This window comes from Aethina tumida, chromosome 1 (assembly GCF_024364675.1).
Source record: "Aethina tumida isolate Nest 87 chromosome 1, icAetTumi1.1, whole genome shotgun sequence".
Classification (NCBI taxonomy): domain Eukaryota; kingdom Metazoa; phylum Arthropoda; class Insecta; order Coleoptera; family Nitidulidae; genus Aethina; species Aethina tumida.
The window spans coordinates 74,362,325-74,375,259 of record NC_065435.1 but is presented as its reverse complement, the minus strand read 5'-3'; the positions used below and the strand labels follow the sequence as shown (position 1 = coordinate 74,375,259).

The 12,935-nt window shown below is 31.8% G+C and overlaps 1 protein-coding gene across 1 annotated transcript; it reads right to left on the bottom strand.

The window, feature by feature from the left end:
* Window positions 1-11,062: 11,062 nt before the first annotated feature.
* Window positions 11,063-12,410, bottom strand: LOC109603652 (uncharacterized). Its single transcript, XM_020020150.2, has 3 exons — window positions 12,166-12,410; window positions 12,059-12,108; window positions 11,063-11,802 (listed from the first exon to the last, which is right to left on the bottom strand). Exons 1-3 carry the CDS (start codon window positions 12,384-12,386, stop codon window positions 11,090-11,092), a joined length of 984 nt encoding a protein of 327 aa, XP_019875709.2. The 5' UTR covers window positions 12,387-12,410; the 3' UTR covers window positions 11,063-11,089.
* Between the last annotated feature and the right edge of the window lie 525 nt (window positions 12,411-12,935).

The window sequence follows — 12,935 nt, the reverse complement described above, 5'->3', positions numbered from 1 at the left end:
ACTTTATAATATTTTAATGATCCTTAATGATCCATCCGATTATTTTTGATTCTGATCTTTTAATTATTATAATTATTTACTAATGGGCCATAGCCAAACTATATCATGCACTGTAAGATAAATTATAAATCAGTTCAATCTGTTGTTTATTAGAGTCTTTGTACACTAATTGACGTTTAGATCGTACACGGTACGATTTTTGTAGATCGTGTCCGTTTGCCAAGAAGTTGATAATGAATAACTCAAGTAGTTCAAGCGATGAAGACGCACACCTTTATTGCGTAAAGATACCTTCAAATGAAGAAAAAAAAGATAGGTTTTGGATACATTCATATACAGGGTGTTTGAAATTTTTTAACCAGATATGCACTTCTGAAGAATAAGTCGAAATTTCTAATAAAACTCCAACAGAAAACGAGATAAAAAATGTTAAAGTTTGTAACAAACCTTACTCTACAAAAGCTGTTCAAACTTTTCTGCATTGACCTGAAAGCAAACTAAGTCCGTCTTATCCAATTTTTGTTACAAACTTTAACATTTTTATCTTGTTTTCGGTTGGACTTTTTATAAGGAAATCGACTTATTATTTTAGAACTAGTTAAAAAAATTGGAATAAGTTAATCAGAGTATGTATATAGGTGAACATTTATTGTCAATTATTTATGGTGGAAAAAGAATTACAGCAAAGTGATGGAAAGTTTTTCGCATTCTACAAATTGTCGAAAAATTTATATATTGTATATATTTAGTGGAAAATGTATCACCCGCGATTCAGTATGCAAATACTAATATGAGTAAAAGTATTTTATTTAATTAAAATTATAAAATAAAAAAGAATTAAAAAAAAATTGTTTACAGAAATTATATTTATTGAAAACATAAATAAAAGTTTAAAATATGTGAATTGAATTTAAATATTAAAAATTAAACACATTTATTTTACTTCTCTTGATAATTCTGGAATAGGAACTCGGGTAGATTTATCGAGAGACATAAATAATCCTTCAAAGAGCCGCAGGTTGTCTCCTGATAATAAATAGATGAGAAATATATTTATTTATATAATAATAACATAAAAAATATACAATTACACTGAAGAAGTTTCTGCTATTTCATCGATTATTATTTAAAAAGTGTTTTTGAATATCGGCACAAAATCTCAGCCTGTGAGGTGGAGGAAGAATGGCGCCGAGTTCGAATCGAGTCCGAATCGAACGGCAATCGACCCGTGTACGAAGACTCTTGATAAAAAATTTATGGAAATAGTACAAATAGTAGCTACAAAAAAACATTAATTAATCGATAAATGAATAATTCGAATGTCAAAAAAGCAATGCATGCTTATCATTAACTCAAATTGGATAAAATATGTCGAAATTTAGTTTAAGAACTATGAGAAGAAGGTTAGTGAAAGAAGTTTATCTAGAGTCCTGAAAAGGATGCCCTGCTTTCTACTAAGAATGTAAGGGCCCGATTTCGATTTGTTCTGAATCACGTCCATTGAATCATAGAACAATGATCATGGGTAGTTTTTAATGATGGGTCTACATTTAATTCATTAAAAAATGGTGGTTTAGCTTACTAGTACATTAGATGTCCTACAGAGACAAAACCACACAAAACGTTTGTTATATCCACTATTAAACAGTTTCATTATTTAATTATGATATGGGAATGCTTGCCTTCTTTTGATGTAGGCCTCCTACTACTATAAATATGTTTATGGTTCCCTTTTTTTAATTTATGTAGTTTTTACGTTATTACTCTTTTTATTGGTTCCGACTCTCAGTTAAAAATGAATAAAAATACACAGAAATTAAAATATTAATTTTAAAATAAAAAAATTTCATCAAAATAAATTGCAAACTGTTTCTACTAATTTTGAAACACCCTCGGACATGGCTTTTAGAAAGTGTATAATCGTCTCTTCAAAAGGTTTAGTTTTTCTGTTAAAAATGTGTTATGTCGAATACATCTTTTAGTAAAGCAGGCTAAAAGTATCGTCGTTTCTTTAGAACTAATTTATCAATCTCAATTTCGTTTTAATTTACATATATTGTCAATATGCAAAGCCTATCTATAAATTTAATTTGAGAGTTCTCAAACTGTTTTGTTAGTGGAAAAAAGTTGGAGTTACCCCAAGATAGCGGAAAGATTTGATATGAAGCTCGCATCCATTTCCTGAATGTTACAATGGTATTTGGTGACTATAACAGAAGACCAGTACAGGATAGACATCATACTACAACTCCTGTTCAAAACCATTTTTTAAGGTTTTTAATTTTAAGACAACGGTTTATAACCATAATAATGTTACAGTCCCTGTTAGAAAATATATAAGATGTTTTAACGTACTGAATCAATTCGACAACATTTTACAGAAGATCCCACATTAACCGTGGTACAGTTAAATTTTGTAAGAGAGCACGTCAATTGGGAACAAATCATTTACGGATAAGTCTAGATTTTGCATGTACACGTACGACAGACGGGTTCGTGTATTTCGTGTCCAATGTAAGTACTAAGTACCATATTATTTAACGGAGGCGCAATTATAGTGTGTTGAAGTATTTCGCCAACGGTACATAACGACATAGTTGTATTAAATAATGGTAACCTTAATGATGTGCGTTACATTTTGGACATTCTGACTCCTTATATTCACTCAAATTATTTACCAATGCAGATGATCAACCACATATTGCTCATGTGGTTCAAAATGATCCTGCTTCTAGTGCAATTGGTGCTATGACCTGGCCGAACTTACGTGAGACCGTCCGAAGATCTTGAAAGCAGTAGAACACCTTCTTAAAATTGAGAATTCTTAGTGATTACAACGTTAACAAATTGTTAAATGTGTCTCAATGTTACTATCGCTTTATTGGACGTTGATATTCCAAGTTTAAGATATGTCTATTTGTGTCTGTTGTTTCTATAAATACACTTAACATCTATGAGATAAAACAGCAGTCATTCATAGTTCCCTACACATGTTTGTTTTACACAAAATGTGAAACCCAATATTTATACAGGTCCCTCAAATGAACGATAATCTTATGCTGGATAAGTCCCTCTCGCACAAGTCAGAATTATATTTTTTACTTTCTTTGAAAGCGAATTCGGCACATACATAATAAAAAACGTTAGGATAATTTACGGAGCTACACAAAGTAATGGCACAAGTTTACTCACGAAAGCTCAATAACATACTTAGCAGGGTAAGGCAGATGTAGACAAAAGGATATAAAGCCCTAGGGGGATTAAACAGGTCTGCCGAACCATAAGCAATTCCGGATATGTGGCTAATTGGATTTTAATTTTCGGTGTGAATTTCTATTTTGACATCTTTATTTATTTACTTAGACCTTAGATCTTTTATCTGAACTAAATTCATGTAACCTGTATCTTAAAAACTGCTAATAGACGAAGCCTGATGAAATCAACACACTGAAAATGTCCTAAATCATTTTTTTTTGTTTTCCAGCATCAAAATAAAAATTCATTGTGTTGACTGCTGTGAATATATCATCGAATTAAAATAGATATAGTTATTATTCACCATCATACATACTCACTGACAAAGAAGTTACAATGACCAAAAAAGGGTTACTCAAATTTAATAGTGTTGCTCCTTGCTATAACATCTATGTTATAAACATTTAAAATTTAGAAACCAAATATCAAAGATTTTAATTTTTTTTATGTTTTTGTTTATAATGTTTTCTCCACACACTTAAACACTCCCCAACACGTCTTTTTATTGATTCAATAAAGTAGCGTATTGCCTCTTAAGGTATCCCAAACTACCTACACTTCATATCTTAGAACCTCCAAAGTCGTTGCAGGCTAGGGTAAATTTTCTAGCCTTCTCCTATCACATCCCAAACATGCTCTATGGGTAAATGGTTGGGAGATCTGGCTGGCCATGACATCAGATTCATATGGGTTTCTTAAAAAATATTTAAATCAACTCTGGAATCATAGGGCTGAGCATTATTTTGCTGAAATATTGGCTCCCTGAGTCACTTAAGATAAAGAAGAACATACGGCTCCACTACTTCCTGAAAATAACGTCGCCTTTAATAATGACCCATATCATAACGACCATTGTTCGATGTACATGTTGCTCAACATCAACATATACACACAAGCTGGTTCGGGATTCATCAGAGCAGACGACTTCCACATCCCAATGTTGTCATTCTCTACACCACTGAGGTTGCCTTCGCACAATATAGAGCCGATAATGCTGCAAACCAAATTGATCATCTAACCTCTCATCATCCAAAGATCTAGTTGTCGAAAATTGGTCATTGACGTCGATCTTGAACTTCATTTGTGACCATTCGATGTCCGGTACCTACTCCTCCCCAATTTTGGGCATTATCAAACCACGCTTGACAACATCTCATAACAGTAGTTGGATTTCTCTTAGTACGTTTACCGATTTCTCGAAATGAAAAACCTGCGTCCCGTAGATCAATTAAATCTTCTTTCAAATTTACTTAGCTGACAATAAATTTCACGTACTCGGGCTCTAGACATTTTAACATTACTAAACATCTAAAACAAAAATCTCTCCTACAATGATGGCCAGTGTAAGAGCACACATTATTATTTATTATTAATTAAGAAAAGTATATTATCTATATATCTAATTCAAAATATTTCTACTTGGGTACTTTTTGTTTATAAACAGCGGGGCATAAATTAACCACTGCTTATCTAAATTTCATGGATTTTGGTATTTTAATCAAGACATGAGATTCTATTCAGTGGGATTTATAATAGATCCAGACTTTCCTCTAGCCAATTGCGAACCTCAACATAATTATATTTTAACCAATTTTGAACAACTTTTGACGCATGCATAAAAATCCATGTAACTCGTAAATTATCGTTGGCAAATGGTTCCATTACATATGTCATGATTTCTTTATATTTGAAACGGTCCAATGTACCAATAATTTTCTCTAGTTGTCCTATACCATATCAATAAAAGTAATCCCTAACCATAACGTGTCCTCCTCCATGTTTCAAAGTTTTTGTTGTATATCTAGGATTCAAACTTTAATTTGAAGGGGGATGAATGTATTGTTTATCTAATCCTATTGATTCATCACTCCAAAGTACTCTTTGCCAAAATGCAAAGGACAATTAACATATATCTGTACATACTTCCCTCTTGCTCAAATATTCAAACATCCTTGCAAATTTTATACCTTGTATGACTCATTTTTTATTTGCTTGAAGATAAAAAGGGATTTTGTTTACTGATTCTTCCAATTTGCCTTTCTACAAAAGGAACTGTTTTTTAGGACGTTTTATTATATTTTCAATTAAGTATGTTGTCAAAAATATAGTATGGCATTTTAGAGCGAGAGCATCTTAAGTTTTTAAAGGTGCCATCAATATTTAGACTTTGATGACTTTGAATAAATATTTACTATTAAGAGAATTATTAATAAAATAAAAAGCAAAAAAGGCATATAGAATATTAGAATACATTTTATATACTGACTGAACAAAATTTGAATTAAATTCTTTTATAAAATATCTTACAAAATGTATAATTTTAAATTTTGTGCTATTTTTCTGGATACCATTGTATATCTCTTGAAATCTATTCTTGAGAAATATGAAGGAGGATATATAATAATATAATTTATTACTATACATCTCATTTGTATCACTTATCACAGTTGATTAGTATAGGTACAACTACAAGTAGAACAATAAAGTTACACGACGTGTAACGATTTCGGGATGAACCTGGTAGAATTAATCGGAGATTCGAGCATGAATCGACGTTATCGCGTAAAAATGGGCTTTGGCATAAGGAATTTATTATCGAGGCGAGTTTATGTTATTATTTACGAGCGTCAGATGCGGGGCATTAAAGGAGGCTCGTCTGCCGATAAATTATGGTGATTTATGCATTTTATTAGACTGGTGCGCTAACGGCCCACTTAAATTATCAGACGCGGATCCATGAATTTTCATCGGGCGCACGCAAAAAATTATTTACAAGCCTGTTTACATCCAGACCGATCGTGTGGAGCATTAATCAACGATTTTCGCGCGACACTGTGCCCCGAATGGAAAATAAATACGTAAATTTTCATAAATAAAAGGGCGCGCCGGTTCGAAAGTCAATAGTGCAATAATTTAATTAGCGGCTCCCCCTGAAAAAGCACTTTCGCATCGTAAATTTTTCAGGATAATGTAATTAGGCGCGTAATGAAATTGTTCCACCGAACGTAATGATAATTTAGCCAAACCGATACCGCATACAAACACGCCACCAATAATTGATCTTTGTTTATTTTTTTTTTTACGTCCTTACACAGTTCTTTCGCAAAGAAAGTTAAAACGTGACTTTAAACTTCGAACGTGTCGTGGAAATTAGCATTAGCGCCGGGCACGTCATCATTTTTAAGCATTCCGACATGAAATCATGCGGATGACATTCGCACATCCCCCGACGTACCGACCCAATCCCCAATAAACAAGCCAAGTTACGTCTGACACGGATGAGCCTCCTGGATGTTACCGGATGTCGTGCGCGACATTACGATGTCACTCACACGTGTTCGTACAATATCGCATCGTATAAGCGATTCCAGCCCAATCGCTGTTAATGTGACATCCGAATTCGGGGATTCCCCCTTACACGATTACGAAAATGTTCATATTTAGTGTGTTCATTTATCGTTTAAGTTAACATACATTACGAAAGAGAAACCAAATAGTTTATATTATTTTATAATTCGTAAATTAGACGGTGAAACTAAACTGAAGTTTGATTGTAAAACCACAATATTAAAAAAATAGTTAAAAATGTGATTATTTAAAAAATTACCTTAACCTTAATTTCGTTGTTGAATTTTGTCTGTGTTCGGATACTAAATTTAGGTGATAATCTAGGATAGCTCATAGTTTATACAAAATATGTTTAAAAGGAATTTGTTAGAAAACCAAAAAATTATTACAACATAAAACTTGAAAATTTTAATAGTATATTTTGTAATTTATTTGCTAATTGTGTTTTAAACTTTTTATTAGCAAGTCATTCGAGCCCTAACAACTTATTAGTGTTCGGACGATCAACTCTGACTATTAAAAAATATACATTCATATATATTTTTAAGTAATTCATTAAAACACTGCTTAAATTTACTTATTATTATATGTTTAAAAAAAAATAAAATTGACAGTTAGAAAGATATGAAAACTTTTAGTATTAAACTTTGAAATTTCATAATTAAAATTTCATTAATTAAAATTATCAACATTTATCTTTCATATCTATTGACACTCCGAGCAACAATTATATGCATGTTTTTGTGTTTTTTTATTTTTCAAATATATTACGGGCTGTACAAGATCATGACAAAATATAAATACAATTTAATTGAATTAACAATTAATATACAATCATATTATTTATGGATAGTATTTGTATTCACTTAAATTTCAATGTACTTGATTTTTAACATTATTTTAATTGTTTGCATCATTGTCATCATTAATTTCAACAATACTCAGACTTTTTGTACTTTCAATTATTTCACTTTGTTCTAAAAAAGATACAATAGGCTTATGGTAACTAAACTAAGAAATAAAAATGTTTGATTCAAATTTATCTAAGTATCGCATAAAAACGGCATCAATTGTCGTTTTATATTTTGTAGTAATGAGTTTTTGATCATTGGACATGGTCATTCAAATAATAATCAAACAAAAACACTATTTCAACAATGCACAATATATAAACATTGAATTTTTCAGTAAATCCATTAAATTTCACTTGTAAGATATACACAGCACTATACATCATCTGTATAGTTACAGATATACTGTTATAAGCATGTCAGTGACGCGAACGCACGAAATTTCACCGATCCAAAAAGTGTCTAAGGCGTACAGCACACTGCGCGTGCGCCAGTCATGAACATGTCTGTGACGCGAACCCAAAAGATTTTCCCCTACCAAAAAGTGCCCAACGCGACTAAAGAAGTTTTCACTTTAATAAACACTTTTTTAAATAAATATCATTAAAAAAATTGTTTATCAACACATCAACTTACGTTGAATATTTTAATTACATTTCAATCAAGGTTGCTAAAATAATTTGACAGTTTGAACAAATGTTATATTGGTAGACGTGTAATTGTTGCCTTTATATATTTTGTGATAAAAATGTCTCGGGTATACATTCTTCGAAAAAAATTTACAAAGTTGTGATAAAATAATATTATGAGGGGAAAAGCATGAGTTCAATAGGACAAAATTTAAATTTACCAAAATCAAGTGATATCATAAAATGTTATGTGGAAATAGCCGGCTTCGAAAGCAACGAAAAAAAATGCCGCCACGCATGAGAAGAGCGTTAGAAAAAATTTGTAAAAGTCACAGAAGGGCCACATTAACAGATATCTACAATTTTTAGAGTCGAGTGAATGTTGCAGGCAGTGGATACATAAATTAGGGCTAGGTTTTTATAGGGCTTAAATTTAAAATACAGACACTTAATGATTAAAATTTTATTCCAGACAAAAGAAAAACCACTTTTAACTAATAAGCAAAAGAAAAATCAATTCTTTTGGGCCAAATAGAAATTATAATGGACAATTGGTCGAAAGTGATGTTTAGCGATGAATCTAAGTTTGACGTCTCTGATGGAGATTACTCGCGATAAAGCAGGGTGGTGCCTCATACCATACTGCTAATACAACAAAAATATGGTTTGGGGATCATGAGGTACGAGTTTTGACATGGCCCTCAAGTAGTCCTGATTTAAATATAGAGACTTTGTAGCATCAATTGAAAATTGCCTGGGAAATAATCTTCAAAGGAAGATTCATGAATTGAAGGGCCAATTAACTGAAATGTGGGAATTCTTTATCCTTGAGTATTGTAGGGTCTTATTGGAAACTATACTCAATTCAGCTCGTATTGAGGCTGAAATCAAAGGGGATATGACACCTTACTACATTTAGTAAGGTCATTACCAAAATAAGTACACGTCAGTACACGTACATTAAGTGGCTACTAGAATTCAATTTCTTTTTATATTTTTTAAATTAAATTACATTAATTTTGTTCGCAGTTTACAAATGTAGTACTTTATTTGTATATCAACAACATATGTAAATTTGAAAACTCAAAAGTCAGTAAATATAAAGATATGCGTACATATCTACGAAAATTAATCAATTTAATATTTAATGAATTTTGAAAAAGTTATAATTTTTAGGTATAACTGGAAATGTGCTATATCGAGATTCTTTTCATTCTCAGTTATCCACAAATTTATATTTTATAGATTTTTTTTAATATTACCAATGGCGACTCGTGAGTCTGGTAAGGTACATAAAATATAGAGCAAAAAAACAATATTTTAGTTGATTAATAATATAATATATTTTAGTATAATTAACAACATACAATTCGAATGAATCAGTGCTTTTGTCATGTAAATTTAGTTCACAAAAATCACAAAAAATCCTTTTATATCAAATGTCTTCACCAGCCTTTGAAAATAAAAGAAATGGCCAGCAAAACAATTTATTAATTACTGCATTTCCCGTTAGCCACAAAATTTATGGTATTAATATATAGTAAATCAACGGGTTTTTTGTCCAGTATTTGTTAAAATCATTCAAATTAGAAATAGATGATTTAATTCTTTAATAACAAACATTTTGTCATAATAATTTAAAGTGAGAAATGGGAAATCCACCACGTCAACGGCATATTTTATGTTAATATTTTTTTTCGTTTTATTACTGGTTGAGACTGCATATATTAAAAAAAGATATGAAATATTAACTTGACGAATCGGCAAGGTTCGGAAACTTCGTTTGAGATGGTATTTGAAGTTATCTTATTGTCTAGAGGCACGCCTCAGTTCCCCTAGCATTGAAACCATAAGCGCATGCTTATAAAACGAATTGGTGGGAAGAGGCCTTTGGAGAACTTGCGCAGAAAATATTCATTAAAATTTAATGTAAAACTATAATTCCTTTTGTAATTGTCGGTTTTTCACATATCATCAATTTTAAAGAATAAAAACATAATAAATATATTTTTTAATATTAACGTCTCTGTTTCACCTGCCTCCTCTAAGTAGACGCCAGTGAATATTACCATTTTTTAAAAGTAAGAATAAAAAACTTCTGAAAGAAACATTCAAAATCTTTCAAATTTCGTCCAACTCCAAGTTGAAAATATTTAAAAAAAAATAAAGAACGTGAAATATGTGTAAGAGAAAATAGAATTTAGTAGAATATTAAAAAATAAAAATTTATTATATTTGAATATTTTATATATTTTGAGTTTTCATTGTCAAAAATATTAAAAGAGCAAAAATTTGAAATTTTGGTATAAAGTTCAAATTTTTCAAGCAAATTTCACATTTTTAAGAACAAAAATTAAAATAAATACAATTGAAAATTAAAATTTTGCAAGATAGTTGAAATAATTTTAAATTTAATTAATGATGAATGTTCAAAGACATTAAAAATCGTTCATTTGTTGAATTTTATTCAATTTGGATTGAATTGAATATTTTTAATGTCATAATAATTATTAAGATGTTCAAATCTACTATATCTGTAGATTTTTATAGCGTAACTTAAACTATTTATTTGCGTTTCCTGAAAATGAAATAAATACATATATACAATTGTAAATATAAATTTAATATTCAAAAAATAGAAACTAACATTCAAAATGGATTAATTTCGGACAAATTAATATTGCAATGGGCTTACGAAACCGCTTAAATACATTCACATTAAATACATTTCATAAAATAAAATACAATTTATTGTGTTCGATTAAAAAACAAATCATTCCCGAATGAGTTACTGCATTAAAGCTCCGCAGAAATTATTTTATTTATACGTTCAACATATAATTAAACCTATACCGATTTTCCGGCACGAAATTAAAAACTAAAACCGTACAAATCGCGGTTTTCCCCTATGAATATTTAAGGCAGTTCAAACAAAACAACGTTTCACTACCAAACACACTCTAGTATATTAATATTTACAAAAAGCCTTCAATTAAAAATCGACGTTCACCATTTAGCTTGCCGTCCAATCCAACCAGAGTGTTTGGCTTGTTCGTGAGCGTGAGCGGCCAAATGTTGCGTTTTGGCCAACTGTACTTCCGGCGTCTCCTCGGGAACTCCATGGATGGTGATTTTTGGAATGTGTTGTTCCTTGTTCCAAACGTTCCAGCCGTTATTCTGTGCGGTCGAGTACGGTTGCTTCGAATCAACAACCCAGACGTTAGACTGTGGTTTCCATTGATTGGATTGTGCCTTCCATCCGTCAGTTTGTGACGTCCACAAGTTGTGGTTGATTTCGGCTTGTTCCTTGGCCCAAAGGTGTTGTTCCTTAGCTAATTTAACCTCGGGAGTTTCTTCTGGTACTCCGTATTTATCTAAAACGGGGACGTGTTGTGGTTCGAGCCAAGCTTGAGTTTGAGTGACCGCTGGGTGATTAATCTGGTATTTGGTTTCTGTTACTTTGTTCACATTGTTCCATTTTTGGGCTTGTGGTTGGATCCATTGGGATGGTGTTTTCACCCAAGCTGTGGAAGGTTTAGGTTGAGTCCAAACGGATGTTTGCGGTTGGACCCACTTTGTGGAAGTTGAATGCCAAACGGAAGTTTGTGGTTGAGGCCAAACTGACTCAGTTGTCAATTTTTCCAGGTGCTGAGAGAAGGGAATATGCTCTTCTTCTTCTTCTAAAAGACTCCTCTTTGCCCTCCAACCGTGCGAAGGAACTGCAAACACACAAAATAGAAATGGCAATAAAACGGTGGCAATAAACGGACAAACTCTAGCATAAAGCGATTTATCCGCAATAAAACTGTTCCCCGTATAATTTTATCATGGCGAATGTTTCGGGACAATCATAGGGTCGATTTTATGAACAATCGATGCGGGGTCTAACTTATACTTGTTGCCGATGATCTTGTCGAGGAATTTAATAAGGTTTGATATTAATTTTTCGAATGGTACAGGAATTTCATTACTTACTGTTGTATATTGGCTGCAGATTCCACCGTTTGATTGGCTTGTAAACCACCCTGAAAAAAGTCATTCAGTTATTGGAAATACTAAAGTAATATTCAAAACATGCAAACCTGGTTTGTCTTTCGTCGTGTTCTGCGGCGAGAATCTTGGCTTGATGGACAGCAGCCAAGTGTTGCTCTCTAGCCCTCTGCACTTCGGGGGTGTCGACTGGAACTCCATTGACGATTACCGGGAAATGATAATCCTCAAGATTTAAATGGTTGTGAACCACATCGGTGATGTGTTCGCCGTAGGCGAAAGCACAAAGACTTAAGACAATGATTGGTAACATGTTGGGAGCACTCGACCTCTTCAGTTCGTTCGTACTGGACTGTCGCTACTGCTGACCAACATTCGGACTCTTCTGTTTATATAGAAGGCTCATGAATAGTAATAAGGTCGTTAGGGATGTGAAGAGAGCATGAAAAATACGCAATTTTAGGTTTTAATTGATGTGTTTCGGGAGTAGTAGATTGAACACATCGGTATGCGTTTGTTAATTATTAATTACGTTACGTAAGTGTATCAAATAAAATTTGGACACCGTTTGTTTTATTGCTAAAACTGAAGAAATTAAATGGTATTAAATAATTGTTTAATGACAAATATAATTTGATGCGTATGTAAATAAGAATATTACTTTCAAGGATTTGGTGGAAAATTATCCGTTTATCATCATGACATTATTAAATTTTGTTCTATGTATATAAAACTAATTAAGTTACGCACTTCAAATTTAATGATATTTTAGGATATTATTTGTCTAGTGTTAGAGAATATTACATAATATCAAACTTAGCATTGAATACATTTAAGTTATTTATATGTGAAGAATGTTACA

Bases quoted from the DNA above. Each gene is read 5' to 3' on its own strand.
- LOC109603652 (XM_020020150.2), bottom strand. From the start codon at position 12,386: ATGTTACCAATCATTGTCTTAAGTCTTTGTGCTTTCGCCTACGGCGAA. The intron at 12,109-12,165 runs GTTTGCATGTTT...GACTTTTTTCAG, and splicing joins CACGACGAAAGACAAACCAG to GGTGGTTTACAAGCCAATCA. The intron at 11,803-12,058 runs GTAAGTAATGAA...GTGTGTTTGCAG, and splicing joins TCTGCAGCCAATATACAACA to TTCCTTCGCACGGTTGGAGG.